Source organism: Rhamphochromis sp. 'chilingali', assembly GCF_963969265.1.
Source record: "Rhamphochromis sp. 'chilingali' genome assembly, chromosome: 6".
In the NCBI taxonomy this organism is placed as follows: Eukaryota; Metazoa; Chordata; class Actinopteri; order Cichliformes; family Cichlidae; genus Rhamphochromis; species Rhamphochromis sp. 'chilingali'.
The window spans coordinates 3,059,894-3,087,576 of NC_137933.1; the positions used below are offsets into that span (position 1 = coordinate 3,059,894).

General features: G+C 39.7%; 2 protein-coding genes across 2 annotated transcripts; one reads left to right on the top strand and one right to left on the bottom strand.

Moving 5' to 3' along the window:
• pex16 (peroxisomal biogenesis factor 16) lies at window positions 1-12,006 on the top strand. Its single transcript, XM_080885287.1, has 11 exons — window positions 1-277; window positions 490-525; window positions 1,067-1,143; window positions 2,376-2,509; window positions 3,199-3,299; window positions 3,681-3,761; window positions 4,732-4,881; window positions 5,689-5,761; window positions 7,217-7,336; window positions 8,470-8,534; window positions 10,542-12,006. The coding sequence occupies exons 1-11, from the start codon at window positions 145-147 to the stop codon at window positions 10,598-10,600; spliced, it is 1,029 nt and encodes a 342-aa protein (XP_080741413.1). The 5' UTR covers window positions 1-144; the 3' UTR covers window positions 10,601-12,006.
• On the bottom strand, window positions 12,002-27,070 carry arfgap2 (ADP-ribosylation factor GTPase activating protein 2). The gene is made up of 16 exons (XM_080885286.1): window positions 26,951-27,070; window positions 24,264-24,382; window positions 24,042-24,114; window positions 23,737-23,868; window positions 23,214-23,294; window positions 21,874-21,979; window positions 21,236-21,292; window positions 17,197-17,249; window positions 16,874-17,010; window positions 16,372-16,503; window positions 15,631-15,759; window positions 15,374-15,526; window positions 15,153-15,279; window positions 14,921-15,008; window positions 13,535-13,659; window positions 12,002-13,441 (listed from the first exon to the last, which is right to left on the bottom strand). Exons 1-16 carry the CDS (start codon window positions 27,020-27,022, stop codon window positions 13,421-13,423), a joined length of 1,605 nt encoding a protein of 534 aa, XP_080741412.1. The 5' UTR covers window positions 27,023-27,070; the 3' UTR covers window positions 12,002-13,420.
• Window positions 27,071-27,683: the final 613 nt, after the last annotated feature.

Sequence of the window (27,683 nt, forward strand, 5' to 3'; positions counted from 1 at the left end):
TGGCAGGCGGAAGAAGAAGAAGAAGAAGCGGACGTTTACGATATACTTTTGGAATATAGGAGTAAGAAGTCACACAAGTAGATTAGCTGGTCTGTTGTGAGCACAGCGGTTAAATGCAGAGTGTGTCTTTCAGAGAAAGCTGAAATGTCTCACGTTAAGGAGTATCTGGACAAAGTGACGCGCATTTATGAACGCTACACCGAGTATGTGAGGAGAAACCCAGCTGCCACCGCGCAGCTGGAGAGTACCGTGCGCACTCTCTCTTACCTGCTCGCAGGTCAGTCGCAGCAGCAGGTTTATACAGTGTGTTGGGATTAGGGTTCTCTGTTTAGAAGTAATGCAAAAGCTCAACTGGACTTATGATTGTTTTTTGGGAGGTGAACTCTCCAGATCTCTTGTTAGTTTCACTTTAGCTCGGCAACACTAGCTACAAGTGCTCGTGCAGTGCAAAATGAATGACGGCATGTTTTCTTTGTTTGTATTTTGCAGGGAGATTTACAGATTCCCATGAAATATCTGAACTAGGTAAGTAGATGTTAAGGACCAACACAGAGACTAGTTAGTTCTTTCTTGCATCAACGCCTTATATATTAGTAGGAGTTTGCCATGTGAATGAAGAAATATGAATGAATACATAAATTCTGAAAAGCCAGAAGGCTCAGAGATCTCCGGAGAGACATCATGTTCTCTCAAATCCCAGATTATGTCCTGTTTTACATTGATTGGAGAATGGTGACCCTCTCCCAGCCTGTGCGCCAAAACATTATACGAAACAAAATAAACATCTATTTATTTTTAGCATTATAAAACTTTTTGAAATATTTTTTTCCTCAGTTACATAATGGACATAAATGGTTTGCAGATTAATTATATTACAGGATACTTACTTGAGAATAATAATGGACTATAATTTGATGTTAACATTGAGCGGTGAGGAAACTTTACAGGTTATATTATCACTATGCATTCTGTTCAGTTTTCTAAGCATTGTGTGTCCACAAATGAACATACTGTATATAGGTGTGTACTATTCAAATATTTTCATCGTCATTTTTTACCTTTGTAGTGTACTCTGCCTCCAATCTCCTGGTGCTATTCAATGACCACATTCTGCGCAAAGGGCTGAGATGTACCTTCCCTGTGGTGAGCTCTGCTTTCATTCAAACAAAAACCAGTTCTCACAGTACAGTAGAAAAGAAAAGCATTTACTCTCTTTGCAGAAGAGTGCAGTGAAATTGAAATGGCTGTCCTTTGTGGTGCAGCAATAAAAACTAGAAATTCTAAAGAGATGCTTAAAAAAAACTTATGGTCTTAGTCTATTGTTACCATGATCAGTTTTTATAGTTTTAGTGACCCTATAGGATTTACCAGAGCACAATAGGACAAATACACTGTACTGCTAAAGTATTCACTTACCCATCCAGGCCATTGAATTCTGTGGTTTAAAGCTCGCTGCCACTGGACACTAGAGCGGTGGCAGTCTGATGGACTGTGCCGAGTGTAAAGTTTGGTGGAGCGGGGATTATGGTGTGCGGGTGTTTTTAAGCACTCAGCGCCTTAGTTTCATTAAAAGGAACTCTTAATGCTTCAGCATACCGAGACATTTTGGACATTTTCATGCTCCCAGCTTTGTGGGAACAGTTTGGGGATGGCCCCTTCCTGTTTTAACATGACTGCGCACCGGTGCACAAAGCAAGGTCCATAAAGACATGGATGAGTGAGTTTGGTGTGGAAGAACTTGACTGGCCTGCACAGAGTCCTGACCTCACCTTTGGGATAAATTAGAGCGGAGACTGTGAGCCAGGCCTTCTCATCTAAATATGTGTCTGAATATCCAGCTGTAGCTGCTTAAGGCTGATTCCAAAGGCTCCATAATGCCCGGCATCAAATGATCAGTAAACCAGATTGGTACAAAGTAGTTTTTGGTCTTTATACTTTTGTACTCCCTTCATAAACACTATAGTCGGGTGATTAAATTGTGCTAAAGCTCATCCAAGAAGCTTGGCTTGTGATGAGTAGCAGTGTGCCTGCCTGTTCCTTCTGTACGGCTTTCAGAATGCAGCTTGGTAACCATTGCTAGTGTGAGCCGAGGACGTAGCACTCCACCCTGTTTTCCAAATATGTTAACTTCTGGTTTTTAAAACTAACATTGCAGCAACCAAAACACTAACACTGAGGCTCAAATAGATGGGCTGAGAAACCAATGGCTAACATCACCATGGCTGCATCCATCTTTTACTGTACGGTTTCCTTCAGTAAAGAAACTATACAAAGACTTCAGAAACTGTGCACAGGATGTTGTTCTGGGAAGAAGTGAGGGTTTCATCCTTTTTCATCTAATAAGTCGTCCATCCTTTGTGTTGTGGTGTTTCTAGTCCATCTCTCAACAGAGGCTCCTGACGTGGCTGTCTGTGCTGGAGTATGTGGAGGTCTTCCTGGAGATGGGGGCCTGTAAGCTGTGGGGTGAAGTTGGACGATGGCTTGTCATTGGACTTATTCAGATTTTTAAGTATGGCTTGGAAACTTGACTTTAATTTGAAATTATAAAACACTGATACTGATTTTGCACAGGCTACATTTTAAGTTATTTTTTTGGAAAATGGAAAAGTAAAAATTACTGTACATGTTCAAAAGGAGGACAATAGCTTTCCTTCTGTGCCTATTGCTTTAATGCATAGGCACAAAATATAGTCTGTGTTAGACAAATGGTGTTCCATCTTTGTGGTTGTTTCAACATGACAGTGTAGCTGTCAAAGGACTCCACAAAGACTGGTTTTAAATTTGGCATCATGAATTTAAAAGAACCTTAGCATTCATTGCGTGTCCACATATTTTTGGCCTTGTAGTGAGTAGCTGGGAGTGACTCGGTGGAAGACTACGCTTTTCAAAGTGCTCTTTGAAGTTTTCTCTAGATTTATTTGTGATTTTTGTTTCCAGATTTTGAAGGTTATAATTGTTATTTTTTTAAATCCTTAAGTTGTGAATAGTTTTTAAATGCTTTTTATGTGACTTCTGAGGAGCTCGGAAAGAAAAGCGACTGGACTTCTTAAAGTGAAGACATTTCAAGAAGCTTCTCAGATGAGCGGTGAAAAATCTTCAAGAAACTTTTAATGAGTCCAGTCGCTTTTCTTTCCGAGCTCCTTAGACTACCGTGACCTGGATGACTGAGAACAGACATCTTATGTGACTCCTTCACAGGGCAGTTTTTCGGATTGTGCTTCTTCTGTGGTACAAATCTGGCATCCAGACTTCACCTCCCATAATCCCCCTTGACAGAGGTGGAGACTTTGCTGGTGAAGGTCAGTTGTCTTTTATAAAATGGCCTGCACCTTCAATGACTGTGAGACGTTTTGTTTTGAATTGAAGAATGTAAAATCAGATGTGAATTCATAATGGCTCCAGAATCCTGTCACATTTGACTGTTAGCATTTCTATTGTGAGCTGCAGGGAAGCATTTTAGCCCAGTTGCTGAAACTAACTGAGTAACTTGGGCTAAATAAGTAAATAAAGGCAAGAGCCTGATAAAGTAAACACGTGCTAGCAGCGCTTCTTGTATGCTAAAGCTCAGAGACTCCCTCAAAAGTAATGAATCCTTCCTTAAAGCACACAAACGAATGACATTTCTCACTTCCCGCTCTGTGATTTGTGCGTGAAGGCTAAATTAACGCTTTTCTCCATAGATGAAAGTAACACAGAGCAGCAGGAAGACACCTGCTTTGTGGGCCAGAGGTCAGGACGAGTCATTAGGCCGCTCGGCAGTGGTAAGTTTGGTTTAAACTCTTTAAAACATTTTAACCTCTTAAGATTCAAGCTGCCTGACAATTAAGCCTAAAACCAAATCCTGTGGTACTCAGCTGGTGTGGTATTTGAAAATATCCAGTTTCTGTCTGAACAAAGGCCGGCTTCTGAGAAATCTCTTAATGCCAACTAACACCAGGTTGTCCTTAAGCTTCTTTGTTAGCTCATATCACCTCCTCACTTGATTTAAGAGCAGGGTTCTTAAATTGCACTATGCTTTATCCATTCCATGTTGTTCCCCTCTATCTGTCCCAGATGTTGATGTTTATTTCATTTAGAATTTTCCTTCAACATCTTCACCGTGCATATAAACGACTGTGATTCAGCTTCTTCTGTTGTCTGGCCAGTTTTCTGCTATATATCAATGTGATGTATGGGGTGGTGAAGTCGTGTAGGCAGACTTTAAATTCTTATAAATTCAGACAGAACTTGGGTTATTGTATTTAGCCCCACAAGTCTCCTCGAGAATATGTCCTCAAGATCTGATTGAATTGCTGACTTTCAGCTCTAATTTAAGGGGTTTACAAAACTGGCTGATTGCATTACCTGTTCATAGATAGTCAGCTGTTTTAGCAGTAAACACTTATACAATGCTATGTGAAGTATTCCTGAACTTTTTTGTGGTAAACTGTAAAAAGAAAAAAAGAAACAAAGTTTTTTCTTCTTTTGTTTGCTGCTTGTTTTCAAAAATGTTGATTTGAATTTGTAACTGAAACAAAAAAGTGACCAAATGTCTTCATGTTAAAACCTTTAATGAACTTCATTCTGTCCTGTAGATTAAAGTAATAGACATTGTTCATTTATTTTTTTACTTTGCTGTTAGACAGGAAAATCCGCAAATGTTGTAGAGCGAGTGTCAGGAGGGGGAATAAAGATGCACCTCTAACTCTGTGCTTTTTGTGCGTGATCTGTCCCGTGTTGGTGATGTGGCAGCTCCCTCGCTGCAGACCCGGCTCTGGGGAGCACAGAGTCACAAAAAGCAAAGGAGCAGCTTAAAGGAAACACTCAACAGCCAACCAACACCTCTGGGGCTCCAAGAGACAATTGCTGAGTCTGTGTACATCGGACGACCCCTGGCGCACTGTATCCTTACCTTCCTCTCTCTGTGTTGCCATACCTGTTTAAACAAAAGTTCTGTTATTCCTGATATTTCTTAAACGCGCTCAATCATCCAGGTAAGGAAATCCCAGAAGCTTGATTCTGTTCAGCTGGACTTTGTGCTTTCAGTGGGATCTTTGCTGTTCTTACGTTGAGGCAGGTGAACAGTTAACGAGGTGGGGATGACGTTTACAGCCAAAGCGTGTACCTCAGGACAAACACACCACTGGTGACACTCGAACAAGAAAGTTCAGTGTGAAGTTTACAGTTGGAGTAAGAGCAGATATTTTAACTGCACTGCATTAATAATATTTTTGAGAAGATTAAAAGCAAACATATTTTGTAGCATCCTCTGTGTGGACCAGTGTTATTTATTTAAAATCACAAATGCCATCTTTCCCTCTTAGCCTTTGAACATTTCTGTTTTTTCAACAGTGGAAAACGTTTTTATACATCCTTCATGTCCATTCATATTTGTCATGTCAGTAATAAACAGTTCAAAACATTTTTAAAATGACACTTTGCTGTGAAACCACCACAGCTTTGACAGAAATACACTGTGGATCGGAAAGCTGCAATATCACCGTCACCTCTAGATGGCAGACTGCGAGCCAGAGTGTGCTTCTTATAAGCAGTGAGAATCAGTCTGAAGCAGTTAAGTACTTAGTCCTGGAACAGGTCAAGGTTTTCAGACTTTCTGGCCTCATATAAATATCCATTTACAGATGGCTGCACTTTGCTCTTGTGGGAAGTTATTATAATTTTCCTTAAATCAGTTCTTCCCAACTGCAGTACTCTGCCTTGGACTCTTTGGAAAACAGTCTTGGAAGCCATGGCTTATCTCTGGAGTCCTTGAACTATCCAGGTAAGCGAGTTCCTCTTTTGCAGTCCTCCACTTGGCTACTTCATTATCAAATAAGAACTTATTAATTATTATCTTGGAAGGAAAATGTGTGCGGGTGGAGGATGGAGTTGAGACAGGACAATAACCAAACAAACAATCTGCGTAGTACCCAAATACACATACATCCACCTTTTATATTGTGCCACATACAAGCAGAGATGGGCAGTAACGCGTTACTGTAATCCGATTACTTTCTTCAAGTAACGAGTAAAGTAAGGGATTACTATTGCAAAAACTGTAATTAGATTACCGTTACTTTCCCGTAGGAACGCTGCGTTACTGCGTTACTAAAACCGTGATTTTTTGCGAGAATGTCTCACGACAGTGACGTAAGCGAGTGCGCCGTTAGTGACAACAGCTGTGTGCAGATCAACAATGGATCACATATCGATTGCGGGAGAGAGTATGAGCGTGCAGCGTTTAAAGCGTGGAAGCACTGACCTTACTTTGAGTTTGATTCCATAAAAAGTGACAAAAACATTAGTGTCCGCTGTGTGTGGGAAGAAAACTTCTTTTTACAGCGAAAAAAAACCCTAAACTTCCAAACAAGCACCGAGTAGCTACGACGTAATGGGAAACTCACAGAGAAACTCGCGGATTCTTCCACTGACCGCGGCACACCTGCACCAGGGTAAACCTCCGCCTGCTATACAGGTGAAAATAGAGCAACAGGACCGCTGAGTCTTTGACTTTATTTATTTTCTGCTGTGTTTTACTTGCATCTATTTGAAAGACTGAGTGTAAACACAAAAAATATTTTATTTTATGAGCTGGAATGTGCAGGAAATAGGTTTAAATGTTAAACTAATTTCTTCCAGTCAGAGAATGTTGCATATAATTAAATGTTTGCTTGATGCATAAAGTTAAAAGATTAAAACTAATAAACAAGTTTTAAAAAGAGACGTTTCCATTTGATTACATTTTGTATGATCGATTATGCAGAAAAAGTAGAATTGGGCTGAGAGATCTATCGCTTTATCACCTCTTCAGGTTGTAAATCGTGTTTTTAAAAAGTAACTAAGTAATTAATTACTTTTGAAAATAAGTAATCAGTAAAGTAATGGGATTACTTTTGGGGGAAGTAATCAGTAATTAGTTACTGATTACTTTTTTCAAGTAACTTGACCAACACTGCATACAAGTCACAGCAGGACTGGTCTTAATTAGAATAAATAATTTCATCCATCGGTTTTAATTTGTAATAAATGAGCATTTTACTTGTTTTATAACAAAATCACAGGGAAATGTGAAGAACAGTCTGGATGTCACAGTAGCTGTTGCAGGAGGGACAATCATCCAGACAAGTAAACAATGAGTTACAAACATGAAGCAGCAGCTCAGGATGTGTGCTGTGAGGCATCGAAGTGTTAGAGGAGATCGTGAAGTCGTTTCAGCTGCTTGTCCTGTTTCTTCCAGCTTCGCTGCGCTCAGCGACATCAAATTTCAAAATCGATGGGAGAGGGCCGAGATGAGGAGGAGAGCCTTTCTGTTGTTCTACTACCTTCTGCGTTCCCCCTTCTATGACAAATACTCTGAGTAAGTATCTGTGGTTAAGTGGTGTTTTCAGCGGTTTTATATCGTCTTCTGAAAAGTGTTAAAATTAGGATGACATAAATAATTGTACAATCTGTAGAAAATAGTACTGTGCAAAAGTCTAGACTAATGGTTATTTATGCTTTTTAAAAGTCTTACGAAAAATGTCTTTAGACATGAGCTGTTTTGTTTGTTTGTAAGCAGAATCATTTAACAAAAAGAAGTCCAAAGAAAACCTTTGGAACGTTCATCAAGAAGAACCTAAAAACGAAGAAAGTTGAGGCTGTGTTGAAAAATAAATTTGGTCATACCAAATATTAACCTTCAAGCTCGTTAGAACGGCAGAATCCAGAGGTTATACCGTTTCAGGAAGGTTTCCTAAATGTAAAGAAACCTCCCAATGGTTTCTGCTGCTCTGGGGGACCGTGGGTGGGTCCTCTGGGCCTGTGTGGGCTATGACCTCCTCTTGGTGCTGGTCGTGTAGGCTGGGACGAGAGGGTGCAGGTTAGATGGAATTGAGGCATTGGGGCAAGACTGGCGTGGGGAGATCCTGGTGGTTGGCTCTGTGCTGTCGGCCCTCTCTTTTCCTTTTTCACTCCTACTGTGTCTGTCCTGTCTGGTCCTCTGTGGCATTTAAGGGTGGATTTTGGTGCGTGTACCCCTCCTGGCGTCTTCATTGGGGATGGCATGCAATGAAGGGGTATCGCTTGTATCAAGGCTTTGTATTGGGCGTTACAGGGCGTTGAGGCGGTGATGGATGGTGGGGGTGTTGTAGCTGGGGGATGGGTGGGGCCTGATGGGTCCTGCCGGCCTGGTTTAGTGGGGCTTTGGGCTGGGTGAGCTGCAGTTGGGTGACCTAGTTCATTACAAGGCCCGGATGTATAGGGGCCTCCCTCCCCCTGCACTAAGGATGTATCAGACAAATACAGGTGACAGATGTCCTAAACTGGAGCTGGTGGTACATACTAGACGATGGTTTGCTTCGTGTTTCATCTACAGGAGCAGGAAGCCTGTCAGTACCTTCCTGAAGCCACCCACCTCCCCAAATAAAAGGAGTGGCTGGTGACTTTTGCACAGTATTGTAATTCTTGTTCCTTCACTCTTAACAGTGTTACTTTTTACTCCTTCATGTGCAGGGAAAAGATTCTGTTCCTGCTCAGACTTTTGGCTGATCATGTTCCAGGAGTCGGGCTTGTGGCACGTAAGTAGAACCGTGTGCTCATTCTTCATGCACGGTGTTGCCTTGCGTTGCTGTAACGGTCGAGAATTTAGACGTCTTAAAGCTGTTTGTAGAACAACTTAAATTGTGACTTTAAAAAATAGCAGCTTTTGAAAATTGAATGCATTTCAGAGTTCTACTTCGTAATGCGTACTGTAAACATTTGTGCGTGTGAGAGAGAAATGAGACATTGTCACCTGAAATTGCCTAAAATAATCAGGTGAAATGATTTCTTTCATTTGAAACAGACGAAATGAGTTTAGAGGGTTCGTACGGGTGCTTGAAATCCTTGAAAATGCTTAGATTTTATTAACTTGGTGTCTTTGGCAACAGCTTAGGGGGAATAATAGCAATATGACAGACTGATCCATATGGGCAGTTCCTCGGCTTTCATTCAAAGTCTGTTTATCGTGAGCACCGACACATTAAACAACTTAAACATTATGAATGGCTTCAAGCTCACACTGAGGCCTGTGGGGCTCTATCAGCTACGGAGACGACAGACACATGTATATGTGTTTTTTGTATATGAATATTTCATATTTCAAGGCTGCCTGTTTATTTAAGGGAGATGAACAATACATTATTATTTGACATAATTCTATGACAGGTGATGGACTGAATAAATAGATTTTAGGTCGATGTTTGTGCGTTTTTAAAGTCTTATATGTTGAATTGAACTGAGTGTGTCATCTGTTCAAAGCCTCCCGTCAGTGCTGTTCTCCATGCCTGTCTTACTGTACATGGTGTTATTAGCACAAACACTTTAAAGCTGATCATTTAGGACTGTAACAATAATCCAGAGAGCAATGTAGTCAAACATCTCACAGTTAGTTTTGAATGAATGAACTTCACATTTGCACATATTAATTTTTAAGTGAAATGTGTGTTTTAAGTTTATATGAAGTGTGCTGGAAAAGCTTGAAAATGGACCTTGAAAGTGCTTAAACAGTGCTTGAATTTGACCCTGAAAAAGGTGTATGAACCTTGAGTTAACATGTGGGAGAATCCACTTCATTTGAAAGTCACGTGAATGTGCATCGACACTAAAAATCCAGTAACATCCACTGAAACTGCATTATCATATCTATCTTATTCTCTCGGCTTCTCCATTTAGAGGTTGCCACAGATGATCCATCTGACTTTATCTCTAATACCATCTTCTCTCAAAAACCACTGTAATCACATTATCATATATATATGTTTTCTTCTTTCAGCTGCTTTCTTTAGAGGTTGTCCTCAGTTTTGTTTCTAATACTGTAAAGTTTTATGAGATGTTACTTTTCACAGGTAGGCCAATCACAGGTGATACCTGCGATACATTATTACAGTGTTATACATATGATATGATAATTCACTTTTATTTGTTTTTTTTCTTTTTCTAAAACGTACCGTCACATTACTTATCACAGGCAGAGTTTATTATTAAGAAAGAGTCCAGAGGAGCGCAGTCCCTCGCGCTCCCAGGCCTGTTTTTAAATGTATTTTTTTTAATTATATTGCTGCAACTCGTCCTGTCAAACCTGCAGCTCAAAGTCTTCTCTTCACAGTTGAGACTGAGCCTTTCTTACTACGACCTCTGTTAAGCTGCGATGAAGCTGTTGTGCTGTGAGCCGCCGATCACACAGAAACGTGTCCTCTGATCCAGTCGTGTCTTTGGGTCTGCACTTCCTGTCACAGTTTGTTTCTGAGTGCAGGAGGAGGAAACTGGACTCACTGACACCTTGACTTTCTTTGCAGTTTCTCTGTCGGACAGACCTACAGACCTAAGAATTATGATGGTCTGTCTCTCTTCCATTGTTAATTGTCCTTTTCTCTGCATTTTTGTAGCAACACACTCATTCCTGCATATATACATGTACACATATATGGATACATGGAGAGAGATCTTTTTCTTTTCTTGTTTTTTTGGCACTGTTGTTCCACCATATGATACATGATTTCATGAACTATTAGTGCTGGGTTTGATTGTGTTGTCTCTGTGTTCAGGTCCTCTGATGGGTTATCTCCCCACCTGGCAGAAGATCTACTTCTACAACTGGGGCTAAAACCTGCACTCGGATCTTTGACGTTTGCTAATCAGCTGGAGAAACTGCACAAAGGACCCATCAGTTGCCAGGATGGAACAGAGACACAGACTCTTGCAATAATTCCTCAGAAATCAGATAAAATGATTGGAAATGACTGGCCTGCAGTGAGGGACAAAAATGAAATCATTACAGTTATAATTAAAATCCCAGCGCTCAGCAAGTTTTTTGGTACACAAAATATGTCCTAAATCTTTGCAGTGTAGACACACTATGAGCCTGATTTATAGCAGAATCTCTTTGTGAACTCCGCCCATCATTGCACTGCTTTATCTGTCAATAACAGATGATGTATTTCAGCAGCTCGCTGCAGAGAGGAAGGTGGACCCATGTAAATACAGTGAGCCTACACGTTATACAGGTTAAAGCAAAGCATGTCTTCATAATACATGAACTCAACACAATTGCTCTCATTTGCTGACAGTCTGCATGCACAAATATAATTTGTTATTATTGTTCTTGCTTTTTGGTAATTTATAGATTTCCAAATGCTCAAAATTACAGTTGAATAACCGACTGGCAGGTTAGTCTGAGGTTAGCTGCATTTTTTCCTGTTTCTTGTGGTCTTTTTCTTTTTTTCTAATCAACATTAAAATCCCAAATCTGAATTATTCCAGCTTTTTTTTTTTTTACCTTTTAGATTTAAAAACAAACACTGAAGCAACACTTTGGAAGAAAACCACAGATGATAAATTCAGCAGGTTTTTCTTTTTGTGGAAAGCAAAAAAAAGTCAACCCCGTTGTAATTAGGTGAAATGTGGATGATAAATTACATGGATAGATATCAGTTGAACAGTGATGAAATTTGATTATTTATAACATTTGAATCAAACTGTGATTAATAGTAACAGTCGGCTAACAAACACTTACGTACGCTAAGGATGAGCTGAAGCAACAGTAGTTTAGAAACTATTATAAGGCTTAGAGCTTGTAATACAACAGCATAAACCTTGCATTGAACAACAGACGTCTGTTCTGGTCATTCTTCAGATTTTCCACAAACAGAATGGATTCATATCCACAGTAATCATGTTCCCACCAAACAACCTCCAGGGCTGGAAGATGGGAGCTAAATCACTTGTACCAGAACCAGTTCACTTTAATTCAGGTTTATTTATATAGCACCAACTCACCTGAGAGTGTTTGATACTGAAGCACCTACAATGTTAGACAGTTCAATCACACAGCTCCCTATGAGAAAGTGTTGGGTGAGGAAGGAAGTACTCAGTTTTAACTGGAAGACACCAACAGCAGAACCAGGCTGTCCAGTCCAAACTGCATGTTTACAGCCTGCAGCACAGTTTGAGTTGCTGGACTGAAATAGGCTGACTTCAATTTCTTTGCATTAAAATCTGTGGGGCGTCCCCACTTTTGGATCATTTTCATTTCAAGTCTGCTTTTATATAAAAATGTGTGAATGTTGCACAGAGTAAAATCTAGTACGGCAGCAACCACAGGTTTAGCTTTGGGTGTTTGTGAGAAAGTTGACGTCAGTGAAAACAAAGCAGAGGTTTTTGATCTTTATTAACTGTTTCTTTTTGTAACCTACAAATAAATAGCTTTGAATGTTTCATCCTATCGCCCCACGTTTTTACCATGGGAAGGGCGCACACACGGGGTGATCAAAATTACACTTTGATGCATGACAGAGGGGGAAAAAAAAAAAAAAAAAAAACTACTTTCGAATTTTATCCAATTTCCAAAACTTGTTGAACGTAAAGTCTGCCCTGAACACACGAGACAAGATGGGATACGAACAAGCGCGGTGAATCTTCACGGTTCAAGTTCACTGTATTTAACTGCATTGTACATGGCAGTGAAATTTAGAGAGAATTCCTCGCCTCGAGTTAAATACTCGAGGATCATTTTTCTATTTAAAACTGAATATGTGAACTTAAAAGATACAAGCTTTCCAAAAATCAAAGCACTGAGGGTAAATCAAGGCAGACTCCAGGTTCAACAAGCAAAAACAAGTGAAACACAGCTGAAGGTGGCAGAGTGGAGATGCATAGTCAATACAGTATTATAGTTTTGAGCTGGGACAGCATATTCTGTCTGCAGTGCCTATTGGAGTTGGATTTAACCCTCCCTAATTCCCAGTATTGCACGCTGGAAGTTTGTTATAGGGAATGATGGATTTACTGCTGCACAATCTAATTCAAACACAGCATGTAACCATAGCAACTTGCACATCAAAAATGTGATGCTTCCATGTTTCACGCAGACAGAAACGCATAATTCCTCTCAAAGAGTTGAAAATCAGTCAGTGCTTTACGAAGAAAACAAACTGTGGACAAGTGCCACAGTAAGTGAGCAGCACTGTTTGCGATTGTTGTTCAAATAACACTAAAATATATACTGCCTCTTTTTTAAATCTCACAATAAAACAAAAACTAGCATGACATATTTGATTATATGAATGGAAATAAACAACTTCTGCAAAGGAATAAAATAAAGCAGAATGAACTCTGGCATCATTTTGAAAATCTAAGACCAAAGTATTCCAAACAGTAAATTACAACAAAACTCTGGTTTAGAAAAGAATACAACCTGTGACGCTCGGCTTTGCTCATGGAAACTTAAAGAGTCTGCTAATGAGAATGAGAGAAGAAAACACTGTCTCAAACTGTCAATAATGGAGGACGGACGTGACGGACATTTCTTTTCCCATGCAATACTTTCTGTTGTCCATGTCTCGTCCCATCTTCTCCGTCCAAATGCACGTGTCAGTCAAGAGGCTGTCTGGCTCCACACAGGTGTTAGTCCACCGGTCGATGCTGCTCAGTAGGAGCCGTAGCGGTCCTGAGGAGGGAATAAACACAAAAACAAGGAGAAGTATGAGCAAACTTAAGGATTCAAGTGAAATAAAGCAGCTGTCTCGTGGACCAGTCTCACCTGGATCGTGTTCATGACACCATTGGCGAGGACAGCCATCTTTCCCGCAACGGTCTTGACTCCCTGTTTGAACTGAGCGATGTCCGAGCCAGAGGGAAGCACGCTGTCAAAGCCTGAGGCTCTTCCTGAGAGGAGCAGAGAAGTCTAATCAGACGGGACTTTTTCACACATCCAAATCAGTTAGGCTGGTTTCACACGGCAGTGATTCTGCTGAAAACACCGTAGGCCACGTCAGCTCTACATGCAGCAATCCGTGGCTCAAGTTAGAAATCCCACTCTTGTTATTCACTAACTTTTTGGAGGTCATCATATATCATTTTTACCACTCAGCCTGAGGCAGCATCACAGTAACTTGAAAATGAGGTGAGCCAAGACTTTTGAATTCACACCACAGGTGCATCCACCGAAAATCAGTGACCTTGACGTCAGAGGTCAAGCTTTCTGAAGAACGAATTTGTACCAAATGTGCATCTACGAGGAGGCTGAGGGGATAGAATGAAGGTTTAACATCTTCAGTGAGAATCAGCTGTCTATTTGGGACTAAAGCAGAATAGCACAGCTTTCATCCACGCTGACATTGTCTGCATTTGTACTCGTGCACTCATGTGCGAAGCCTCTTCTTTAAGCATAAAGGATAATATCTCATACCAAGGTATCAGCCTTGATCTAATCAACATTACTGCCAAACACACGTATCGCATTTGCCAATGAGGTAGTTGTACCTTCCCCAAAGGTGTAGGATACAGACCCTGTCTGCAGATTTAACACAATAATCCAGTGTCAGTGGGGTTTGAGACTGTCGAGTCCATATGTGATATTTTGATTTGATTTCTCCCATATAGTGGCTCCCTGTTAAATCCAGATTAAAATCTGAATCCCATAAATAATAAATAAATAATTACATAGTACCATATCACCCTATTAGAGCACCCCGCTCTCGCTCTGCAGGCCTACTTGTTGTTCCTAGAGTATTTAAAAGTAGAATGGGAGGCAGAGCCTTCAGTTTTCAGGCCCCTCTTCTGTGGAACCAGCTTCCAGTTTGGATTCAGGAGACAGACACTATCTCTACTTTCAAGATTAGGCTTCAAACTTTCCTTTTTGCTGAAGCATATAGTTAGGGCTGGACCAGGTGACCCTGAATCCTCCCTTAGTTATGCTGCAGTAGGTGCAGGCTGCTGAGGGATTCCCATGAACCACTAAGTGTTTCTTTGCTTTCTATGAGAGTACACACCACTCTGCATTGAATCATTAGTTATTTCCCCTATTTTCACGTAGAGTAATATATAGTTTTGTAAACACAAGTTAGAAGAGGAAGCTCAAAAGTGCAGATGAGCGCTGAGGAGTAAATGAACCTTGACATTATAAGAACTGCTGGTTAACGTTTACCTTTGTGGTCACTGCCATCTCCAAACAGGTCAGCTGAACTGATGGAAGTGCTTCCAGACATGCTCTCCAGCCTCGTCTTTGCATCATACTGAGAGAAAGATGAAACAAAGGTCAACCATGAGGTAAGAACAGAACATAGTAAACAGATGACAGGTGACATGTTAATTACAAGCCTACAGAGGCCCTAGATTTGAACTGTTTTATAGTGAAATGAAGACGAGAAGGTTCTCACCTCAGCACTACTCTCCCGACCAAAGAACATGTCTGAGGAGATGGCCTTTGCATTGGCAAACTTCTGCCTGGCCTCACTTGACTCGGAAACTGAAGCTGAGACGTCGGCTTTTCTTCTGCTGGGGAGTCTGAGTTTAAGCATTGAGAACGTGCGTCAGAGCTGAGAGCTTTAGACAGAAGCTAAAGGACATGTATGTATTTGGCAAGTGAATATGTGTGTACCGCTCTCCAGTTGGTTGGATACTAGAGATGGTGACCTCCTCCTTGGGGTCATCTTTCTCCAGTGCCCAGGAGGTGGTGAAAGAGGCAGTTCCTCCTTCAGTATCCCAACGGGATCCAAAACTGTCTCCCACTGTAAATGGGTTGTCTTTGTATCTAAGATGCAAAACACAGTGGGTTATTAAGGGAGTGCACTCAGTTCTCTCTATGTTCTGTGGTAGATAATGAATCCATGATACATAAGTGGGTTCTGTGCGTACTTTGGAGGTCCAGAGGTGAAACCAGGCTCATCAAACATTTCCAGTTTGGAGCGAGAAGAGGACTTTGCTCCCACGGGCGTTTCCTGCTCGATGACCTGCATCTCTGACATCACTGAATGTGACACGGCACTGCAACAGGAAATAAATGCTCACATTTACAGACCTAACAAACAATTGGCATTCCTCTATTCTGCATTAGCTTCCTGTGTTATGAGCAAAAACTATTATCAAGGTTCAAATTCAATTCAAGAACTTTCAAGGTCCATTTTCAAGCTTTTCCAGCACATTACCAAAAAAAAAGGCTGCCTTATGTGCATATACTGTATAATCTTAAACACACATTTCACTTAAACATTAAGATGTGCAAATATGAACTAATCAACTTGTTAGCGATATTCAAATCCTGCTGAAAAAAAAGCCCCAAAAAAACAAGAAAACTGCACCAAACATCACAAAAGAATCCACATTAAGGCCAAATTAATAAGTCTCAGGGCACATAGTTGTTTCAAATAACGTTCAGATTTTTCACATAACAAGCAGCGAGGATTTTGTCCCTCATCATTTCCTCTGGAAGCACTTTATAAGGTGGTCTTTCACATGAACATTTTCAAGTGGTAATCCTTCTTTCCCAGATGGACTCTTATCTGCTGCTATAAGCTACACTATATTGCATTTTTCTTGCATCCTATATGTCGAGAATCTTCAGCTAAATTCTGAAACTGAAATGAAAAATGTGTTTACCTCCTGTTGCCGAAACCCATGCCCAGTCTCTCAGCCTGCTCTTTTTTCTTGCCTTGCAGATTCTGGAGCTTCTTTTCCTCCATCTTTCTGTCAATTTCCAGCTCTTTGTAGGCCAAACGCATCGAGGCAACACTGCAGCCGTCAGAACAGAATTTTAAACATTAGATTTTTTTTTTTTTTTATTGGGAAAAACGTACAAAAGATCCATCTTAAACATTCATTCATTTGACTTAATTTTTATTACATGCTTTTCTTATTTTGCCTTTTACTGTGGTGGATGTTCATAAAACAAGGCCAAAGTTTTAAATAACGAGTATGCAGCGTGCTGTGAACACTGATTCAGCTTGTTTTTCCATTTACTGCTGGCTGTGTGTGACTCAAGCAAAGCTACTTTATTAAGGTAAAACATAGAGGTGTGTGGCTGGAAAGAATAAAACGGCTTAGCATTAAAAAAAACTAGATGAATGAAAATAAGGGAGAGTATTCTTTCTCTTATTCTTACATGGATTCCTCGGCTTGTTTCTGAGCCTCCACGGCCTGCTCCTCTCTCAGCTTCTCAGCCACTTGTGCCTGCTTCTCCACCTCTGAGAAACTCTTATTGCTCACCTTCTGGGCACCGAGACCTTTCTTTGCACCGAGCTGCATCAGTAGGAAAACGTGGTTAAAGTGCGTCCTCAGCTTTAAGCTGATAACTCACAGAAGAGGGAATGTGAAGGAAAATTCATGATACTAACTTTTTGTCATGTTAGGAAATAAATAATCCTGAGCTTTTTTCAGCAGCTTCATGTGGTAGAGAAACAATGAAATATTTGTGGTTTGACTCACCCCTTTTTTAGCTGCCATGGGCTTCTTTTTCCCAATGATAGAAGGTTTCAGATCTGTAACACATGGGACAATGTCTTTTTAAAACACATTTACAACATCATTTTATCTCTCGAGATATTTTCACTCATGACTTCCGAACAATGTTGGAATAATCAGGGCAGGACACTGTCCGAGTTCCCCTGGAAAAATTCCTTTGTTTAGTTTTAGAACGGCGTTTCCCACACAAACATTACTCAGGAGGAACATCCAGTTATATTTTGAGTTCATTTTTTATTTTATCCTTCTGCGTCTCAGACATTAACAACAATAATTTACTCAGTGGACAATCCCCTCAGCTGTTTCAAAGTCCAGCTAGCTCTGATCCTTCCCACTGGAGACAGTCGCTCTTGTACTCCTCTACAGGTCGGATGCAAACTGCCACTGACTAGAACTCACAGCAGGTCACAGAGAACTGGTGCCAGTACTCTGAGCTCACCAATGCTTCAAACTGAATGGAGACTACAATCACCAGCTGCAGTCCAACATGGTGCAGCTGGAGCTGTGAGCTTCTCTCACCCCAACCGGTCGCAGCAGATGGCCCCGCCCCTCCCTGAGCCTGGTTCTGCTGGAGGTTTCTTCCTGTTAAAAGGGAGTTTTTCCTTCCCACTGTCGCCAAAGTGCTGCTCATAGGGGGTCATATGATTGTTGGGTTTTTTTCTTTGCATGTATTATTGTAGGGTCTACCTTACAATACAAAGCGCCTTGAGGCGACTGTTGTTGTGATTCATAGCTGTATAAATAAAACACAAATTGAAACTGACTTCTCACATTTAGCTCCATCAGACAATCTGCAGAGTTCAGGGCTCATTATGCACGAAAACAGCTTCATCTGGCGCCAAAGCAGAGGTTAAAAAAAGCTCATTAGCTCTGGAAAAACAACCTACATTTGGTGAAAGATGCTTCTGCAGTGAAACAGCATTCACAAGGTTTTTAATTGCTAAATCACAAATTAAAGAAATCAGTGCAGCAAAAGCGTTCTGCTCAGTTAAAGGCACCGCACCACAGCACTTAGACCTCAGGTTCACAAAACCAGCTTTTTTTGCATTCCAGCAAGAACATCGTGTTCAGTAATGCCAATGTTAGTCAGCCACTTTGCCCTCAGCAGAGTTACACATCCTGGTAACAATTTCAGAGTGACAGGCAGCAACTATCATTACAGACATTTAGGAAACTCTTTACTTTTCAGTCACATTACGGTGGTGACACAGACGATCTCAACAGCTTGGCAAAGTACGTAGTCGTTTTGCACAGTGTAGTAACTTTGAATTAAGTTTCACTCAACGACAATAAAGAGCTTTATGCTTGTCAAAGAGTATCTTGTTGAACAGCTGTACAAATAAGACCAGTGAGCTGATACTGTTTACATGACAGAGTAGGAGAAACAGGAGGTGACTGAGGAGATGTTAATAAAAGCAACAAAACCATGCGTCTGAGCTAGAAAGCAGCTGGTGCAAACTACACCCACACGTATCACCTTGAGGTGTCCATCCTTCACGTGATGACAAACGCATGGAGTCCTCTAAAGAGCAGGACAAACCAGTCAGCACAGTCATAATGCTCATGTTCCAGATTAGATTACACTACCCGTGGTGGATATGCACACTCGATAGAAGCATTACAGAAGTGATAAGTCAAATCAGGAGAAAAATGAATTCATTAAAATTCAGGAACTCTTAATATGCAGTTCAACAAAAGCAAGATTCCCATAAGAGCCACATACTGTTTCTGACATACGCTACTTAATATAAATTAGGGCTGAACGATTATGGAAAATAATCTAATTGCGATTTTTTTGCCCCAATATTGCGATTGCGATGCGATATGCGATTATTTTTTAAGGTCTTTGTCTTCTGTATTATTAAACAAAGACAAGCAATACATCATATAGTATGGCCAATACTATATTACATTAATTTTAAACTGTTCTTTCCTGGAAGACAGACCTCTGTTATGATGACATGAGGTGATGCATGAATTGATGACTGACATTTTTATTTAACTTCTTCAATCACAACAGTATATTTGAACATACACAATAGTTTATTTTTAGCTTACAAACATCTGAGCATAAAGTGCTGACAAGGAACCCTGGTGTAAACATTAAAATGAAAGTCAGTACAATGTGCAGATTGCAGAAATATACATAAAAAAAATCAGTGGCTTTACCACACTCAGTTTTTCGACATCTGTGAACTACTAGACAGTCATTCAATTAAAAAATAATATTAAATAAATAAAACTAATAAATAAAAAATACACACATCTTACTGATCTCTGCAGTCAGTAACATTACACATAAAGTGCAAACATAATAGCAATTGTATAAATACACACACAAACACGCCTTTAAAATTTAAAGGCGTGAAATTGGACGGTCTAGTTCTGATTAGCGTCACCGCTGTCTCGGTGGAGTTTAATAAACTCGGCCGTCTGCTTCTTGCTATCTAAAATATAACCAGACACTGGTGTAAATTCTCGACTGTCTCATACTTCTGTTTAATAAGTTTCTGTTTGACGTTTAGTCAGCTGTGTGAAAACCAAGGAGGAACCCACCCGGGGGATTAATAAAGTTTTATTTTATCTAATCTAATAACTTTAATCTCAGCCAAACCGATTTACTCACGAACAAACAAAACACTGAAAAAAGCCCAACAATAACATTTTTAGGTTGTCTAAGTGACTTATATATTACGTTTAACCCGAGCAGCGAAACTCCGCGGTGATCTGAAAATGATGTGCCGGGAGTTGTGCCGTTCTCGGCCGCATCAGTAATCCTCGAGCTCCCGGCTAGCTGTCGAGCTGGTGGGTAGCAGACGCCTCTGAAAACGTCGAAGCACTTTTGCAAATATGGGATATCTTGATAAACCGAGCAGATATTTGATGTTTACACAACTACTTTCTCGCCTGAAAATATGTTAAAAGTTTATTTTGTGACCCAGAAAGATTAGTATGAGTAATTTTAAAACTTAGTAGCGGCCGCCATTGCTGGAAACTGGAGTTTGGCTGGGCCGCGCTATGAATTCTGGGATATGGTAGTAATTTGGACAGCCTTATAATCGCAGTATAATCGCAGCCTTTGCGGTTAGAAAATTGCACTTGATCATGTCGCGATATTATCGCAAATGCGATATATCGTTCAGCCCTAATATAAATACTAGTTTGTACTCGCAAACAATTCAATTATGAGATCATGATTCTTGGTAACAAGAGTACTAATTAATATATTAGATAAAATGTTTCATGTTCTCAATGATTTTAAAGACTTCACAACATCACTTTACTAGAGCAGGAGACTCAGCTTTCACGTGGAACCTGCTCCATGTTTGGAGGCCCACAGCCTCTCTGCTTATAAAACTTGCTTTCTGATAAAGCTCATAGTAAGTGTTGCCCCTGGTGACCCTCAACCTTCCCCACATTATGCAGCTGTAGGCTCAGGCGGTTTTGTACCTTACATAAGGCACATTAATGATGGTTTTGTTGTCAAAAGAAATAAAACTGAGTTGAACTGAAGTGGAGAATTACCCACTATGTAAATGTGCATGTACTTCTATTACACGATTCTACTTTGAGGAACACTGATTCATCCATTCAGACCTAATGATACTGTGCTTTATTAAAGGTGAACTACCACACACACACTAATACTCTGACAGATGCATCAGGAGGTATTTAAAGTTGAGTATCTCGCCCGGGGACACTTGTGCATGTCGACTAGAAGAACCTGGGATTCCTCCCACTGTAGCTCCCAACCAGCCTCACAGTACGACAGAAATATTCTAATCATTATGAATGAATGTGAATAATATGACTCGAAACTGGGACAGTCTTCACAGGAACACACAGACAAAAGGATGTATGGATACAAAAGTATAAACACAGTCGAAGCAGAGTAAGGGAAGTATCTATACACAGAAACATAAATGGCAACACAAAGAAAAACTACAGATAACAGCTGTGCAGTTACAGAAGGACAGAGGCTCTGTGAAGCTAATGCACTCACCAATGGCAGCTTTGGGTGATGTGCTCAAACCATCAATGCTGGGTCCTTCCTCTGGCTCTAAAAAGATAAAAGCAAAACAAGGTTGAAGCAACAAAAGAATTTTTCAGACATACTTACTGCATTTTTCTTAGTATTTATTTGCTGCATTCAAAACAGGATCAATGTGAAAATAAACAGTCATGTGAAAAAGGACGTTTACCCCCTTTCCATTTTAAGGCTTTAATATCAGGACATCAATAAAAAGTATACTGTGTATAATGTGGTGTTGTTCATGTGAGGTTGTGTTGACTTCATTTTATAACTTTTTCTTTATTTTATTAACAAAAACTAAGCCAAAATGCAGAAGCACTGTGATTCCCACTGGTTTCAAAGGCATCAGCAGTTCCAGGTAAGATGACTAATCACTATGGGCACGTTCCAACCAAACTAACCAGGACGTGTCTTTTAATGAAGTAATAGCTCTTTGAAATAAACAAAGTAAAGACCTGTAACGACTCATTCATCCCATCACCTTTTCACACATTAGATTTAGTCACAGCTATTAGAGCTGCAAGTCTGCGTGTCTGCATGGTAGCAAGCACACCAAACACAATGAACCTGGCAATGCAACGCTGACAACTAAGATTCATTTTACTTACGGGTGTCATCCTGGCCTTTAGCAGCTGTGTTCGTCAGCTGCTGGGTGAGAGTGGCTCCGTTCTGCTCTGGCTCAGAGGATGGTGCAACGTTCCAGTCATTAATAGGCTGAAAAATAAATGTCATTAAATTTAAAGAACGGATGCAACTTAAGCCTGTAACTTTAAATCTATACGTCTTTCACTCAGGAGATTTAAACTATACACAAATCATTTGTGGCTCACTGTTTAATCAGAAACACTTAAAATCTGACCAACAACAACAACATATATTTTATAAGCTCACTGTAATGATGAACTGTAATAATCCCACGTGGCAGTTATAAACCAGTCTTGAGAAGACTAGTCTTATTAACTAGTCTTGAAACTAGTGAAACTCAACACTTTAGTTACTCAAATGCTGTTGTTTGAACTTTAACAATGTGTTTGACACACACACACACACACACACACACACACACACACACACACACACACACACACACACACACACACACACACACTTTTAATCAGCCTTGTATACCTAAAGCAGCATTTCCTATAGATTCATAATGGGGAAGGAGATGATATGCTCATCTGTACATATACATACACACACGAGGTTTTTCTCCAAATGAGGCACAAAATCTTATAAGAATTTTAATCATTATAATAATAATTTCAATAACTAAATTTCAAAAACAATTCTGTCACAGATACAAAGCTTGGTGACTCTTAAGTTTTGTACGTTTGACATACGCTGAACACGACACGTGAAACAAACGCAAACGGAGAATAAGTCTCTAAACTAGCGGGGCTTGTGGAAACACAGACCCAAGTGGAATTGTATAGTAAGTATTATTTCAGTAGGAGACGGGGTGAATACAGACACAGCAAGTTTCTCTTCTGTAACAAATAACTAAACACTAACTAAACGTCTAGACTAACTAGAAAAGTCTCGGAAAGCAGCTGCAGATGGAAGTTCTTTCTCTGATCTGCAGTTTTCCACCTGATGCACGTTCAGACTTTAAATAAGCACCAGAGCAGAAAAAGAACTGCAGGCCAGTGGAGCTGCAGCACTCTGCTGCAGAAGCAGATAACGAGCACCACCACAACAGTGACATGGCCAGTGAGCCAGAGAGTAGTGAAACACTGCAAGATGGAAAGGGCCATGGTTAGCTGGTTAGAAATGACTTAACTACAACTAAGAGAGGAATGGAGGCCACTGTTCTGTGCACTGTAAAAGAAATGCTAAAATGAGTTGCTAATTAAACCTGGAATGTCTGCGTGAGGAACACTATAATATTGTAGACGTGATTAAACAACATGCTGTGACATTAAAAGCACCAGAAACAAAAACAAACCTGGGTGTGTTCATCAAAAAAGTCTGTTTCTTTCTTGTCAGAAGCTGCAGGCGTGCCTCCTGCAGACGAGTCAATCCAAAGCTGCAACAGCAAAAAGGAAAACTTGTGTTGTAAATTCAAAAGCTTTTCATATTTTTTGAAGTAGAGTAGATCCTGAATTAATGATGGTTTTGTTTATAAAACAAAAGGATGGTCATTGGTTCGATCCATGGCTACTTGAGTCTGCATGTCAGAGTACTTGGGAAAGCCACTGAATCAAATGTTAGACAAGGTATATTAATGATCTGGTGAATGAAGCTTGTAGTACTTTCAGTGCTCGGTTACAGTAAAAGTCCATTTACCATGTACTTTGAACTAGAACTGCCACATGGCTCAAACACTAATAATCCTTTTATCACTCTTATCACTGAGCCTCAATGTACCAACAACTCATTAAACTAGGAGCACGCAAGCCTACGCAGAAATAATAACATCTGCAGTGACGTAAACATTTCCTAAACGTTTTCCCTTCATTGATACTCACGTCTGTGCCATATTTAGACAATGCAGCATTTGCTAGCTGTCGGATCTTCTCTCTGTACATCTGGGCAGCACGACTGTTATACTTGGCATTGGTGTCGTTTGTGGAGCAGCCATGCTGGCGGAAGAATGCCGTCTTCAGATTTAAAAAACAGAAATGACATTTCAGAAGAATTAGAAACCACAGACGTGTCGTACCAGAAAGCCACACTTCACAAAACATGGCTCATTTAGGTAAAAGACAACAATCGTTTTGTTTTTTTATTTGAGAAAAACCTCATTACACTTGGTACTCAGGTTCAGACTTACCGCATTGGCGTTACCTCCAACCTGCATACACCTAAGTTGAAACCAGTTCCAGTTGGAGTCTAACTCAGTGGATCTGCGGAGGAAAGGGGGACAATGTGGAAAGTCAACATGGACAGATTTACTAACAGTCTTTCCCAGAACAAAACCCTCCTTCTGTGTTAAAATATCATAAACCGACACATTTTTAGATCAGCTACAAAGCTGAGGTACAATGAAGTTTACCTGATGAAACTGAGATGCACTCCCAGTGAGCGGTGGATGCCAGAGCAGTCGATGCACAAGAAGACACCATATGGAATACTTGCCCAACTGGGGTTTTTGGCAGCACAGTCAAAACATACCTATGCAGACAGAACATCAGCATTTTAATGAAACATTTCTGCCTCGACCAACCCAAGTGGTCACAGTCCATTACATTTTCCTGCTGCTAATCATGCAATATGAGCAAGAGAAGCAACATCATCACCAGATAATAATGTTGCCAGTCAGTTATATTTAAACAGCTCGTTTCAACATTCCTGAAGACTTTCTCATTGAATTTACTGTCACAGAAAAGCAGCAATGACATAGTTTAACATGGAGCTGCTGAGTGTTTACACACCGTGAAGAGCCAAGAGGTGGAGCATTTTTCAGACTGAAAGTGAAATAATGTTAAATATTGTATTAATTACTATTAATCGATTATTAATATTAATTAATGTCTCTACACCATCATATTGTCTGTTTTCAGCAGCACAAAACTTTGCCTCCTATTAATGTCAGAATAGCTTCCAACAACACAGAATAAAGGTAACATTTTCATGCCATAGTTTAGATCGCGCATGTCTAATTTTATTTATTATTTTGTTGTTTGTAATGTTGCATGCACTTCCTTAGAGATGTAACTATAAATTGCATTTATCAGCCCAAAATGCCTGTGATTGGCCTGTTCAGTATAGTCAAGTCCAGCAGTGCATTTCCAATTTTTCAAATTGACTATAAAAGAATGGATCAACTCCAAAAGAGCTGAAAATCACCAAACCTGCAGACCTCTTTTAGGGTTGGGAGATGGAACCTAGAATTTCTAATAATGACTTCTTCAAATGTTGATGGCATTTAATCACAATATTACTGAACTAAAAGGGTTCTCCACCCAAAAAACACAACAACTCCTGTGTTCATTACGTCCCTGCATGTCATTCTTTCTTGTCTATAGCTTAAAAGGTTTTGAATGAATTCTAATAATATTTTGTAGGTGTGTACTTTGAGCTTCAGATCGATTTATTGACTTTCAAGGAGATGTCAGAGTTCTAAAATGACATGATATTCTTGCTGGTAATGTGAAGTAACATGTATTCATAAAGAATTACATAAAAACTATTACTACATTACTACTGCAGTAAGGGCATTACTGCAAAACTCCTGTGGTGACTAAAATCTTAACTAAAATTAAAAAAGCAAAAAATAAATAACTTCAAAACTCGACTTTGTGCTTTGCATTGAAAAAACATACAATATATACAGTTGTTAAAATGAGAGAGAACTTCAGGTTGGCTTCATTTACTACGTCCAGCTTTTATAATGGGATAAAATGCTGATGCTTGGACTTTCCAACACCACGTTTCATAATACTTCTGTGAAGTGCGTTTCAAAACATCCACGTCACGCACATGGCTGCCTGAGGTGTGTTTCACCCATTTCGACAGAGCTTTTGTGTTGCTTCTAGGCAGGCAACGTGCCAGGAAGCACAATTTCTACAAAGCACAGTAATTAATGAATGAATGTTTTTGACATTACTGCTTCCATTTCTACTACTACTATAAGCACATGTATACAAGAAAACGATACCCGATCTCTCATTACTATCTTTGCTGTGGATTGTAAAGACCGATATAGATGATCAATTTACTTAGAAAATTGTACTGCACAGTATAATTGAAGAAATGATATTCAAATGATTACTGTCATATATAGAGAGTCGCAGTGTACTGTTCATTCATTAAATGATGTCAATAAAAAAACACATGCTTTCAATGAAAAAATAAAAACGCAGACATTTACAGCTCTGACTGTAATCCATTATACATTTTTTTCTGCCTTTAAAGAAAACGTTATTATCAAGTGACTTCATCTTCACTCTAACCTGTTACACACTTGCTGCACACACTGTTACATACCTGTTCATACTGCACTGCTAATATGAAAACTAACAGAGTAGTTAAAAGAAATCAAACGAAATCTCATAAACAGCAGGACAAAGGCTTGCAGGGTCATATAGCCCAAACGCCTGACTCGGAGTAAGTAAAACATCATTCCTGTGTAAAAATAAATAAACAAAAATAATATTGCTTATGTATTTCCGTCACTTACTTTGAACGCTTAATGACTTTACAGTACCATCGTCTTTTATAATCTAATTTTAAACTATACTGTCACTTTGTAAACCGTTAGCTAGAACACCTACCGAACAAATGACTGTAAAACCGAAGTTCTGACTGACAAACGTTATGGAGCGCCAACACATCAGACTCTGCTAGCACTAACAGATACTTATCAATGAAATGAGTCAAATTTCACGGCTTTCAAAGCAAACCTAACGACCACTACTAAATGAGTCCCCAATATCGGACATATCAAAAGTTTAGTCTATTTAGTTCACGATTCTCCCATAATTTTCCCGACGTGGCACAGCGGAACAAGTTAGCTTCCTTAGCTTACACATACGTGGCCTTTATGTTAGACTACTTTACCGGTAGGCTAGTAGTCATTAGCTTTTGCTAGCTGTCTTACCGTGTAGCCGGGCCTTGCTAGGTGCTAGAACACGACTAGCTTCCCAGGTAATTTCTCCTGTCCAAAGCTAATCATGGACTGCCAGTATAAAAAAGCCTCACAAAGTAATACACAAGCAATGATGGTGAGTATTCGGTTACCTTGTTGGTAGGAACAGATCTTAATCTTTTGAAAATGGTAAGGATTTCGGTCTTATTTGGTTCCGTAGCCATCTTGACACTGACGATTTCTATAAGCTGACGTCACTACGGCAACTAGTGTGGCCCAAAACCCAAAAAGGTAAAAAGTCATCCGTGGTTCACCGACTTTAAAATAAAACAAGTCGATTAATTATCACATTTTTAAAAAACATTTTCATTCGCACAGCATAATCAGCATTATGTTCATAATAGAATCAGTACATACCCTTGGAAAAAATGCATACAGTCAAACATGTCATTTAATGTAAACAAAACAAAACAAAACAAAAAAGTTAGAAGAAAAGGCTTCTATAAACATCCTCAAGGAACAAAATAAACATCAGAAGAAACTGTCATATGTAATGATGACTGACAAAGTAGATAGACCTGTATATATCCAATCCTATCTTTTACTATCTATCTATGCATATGTATATAGATAGATTGGTCATCATCACATCACACAATATGCAATCATAAAAATCAGCACAGTGCAAAATAAATGACTTGACTTGATCATTTTGACCAGTGGGTCAAATACAGATTGTGTCTTCATCATTCTAGCATATAAAATCATTTTCACATAATACAACCACATAAAACATTTCTGATGGTCTGATGAGATCAGGTTATTCTTGTTAGTTCATTCCCCGCCTCTTCTGTCCCAGGGATTGAAACTGGCTGAACAAGATTT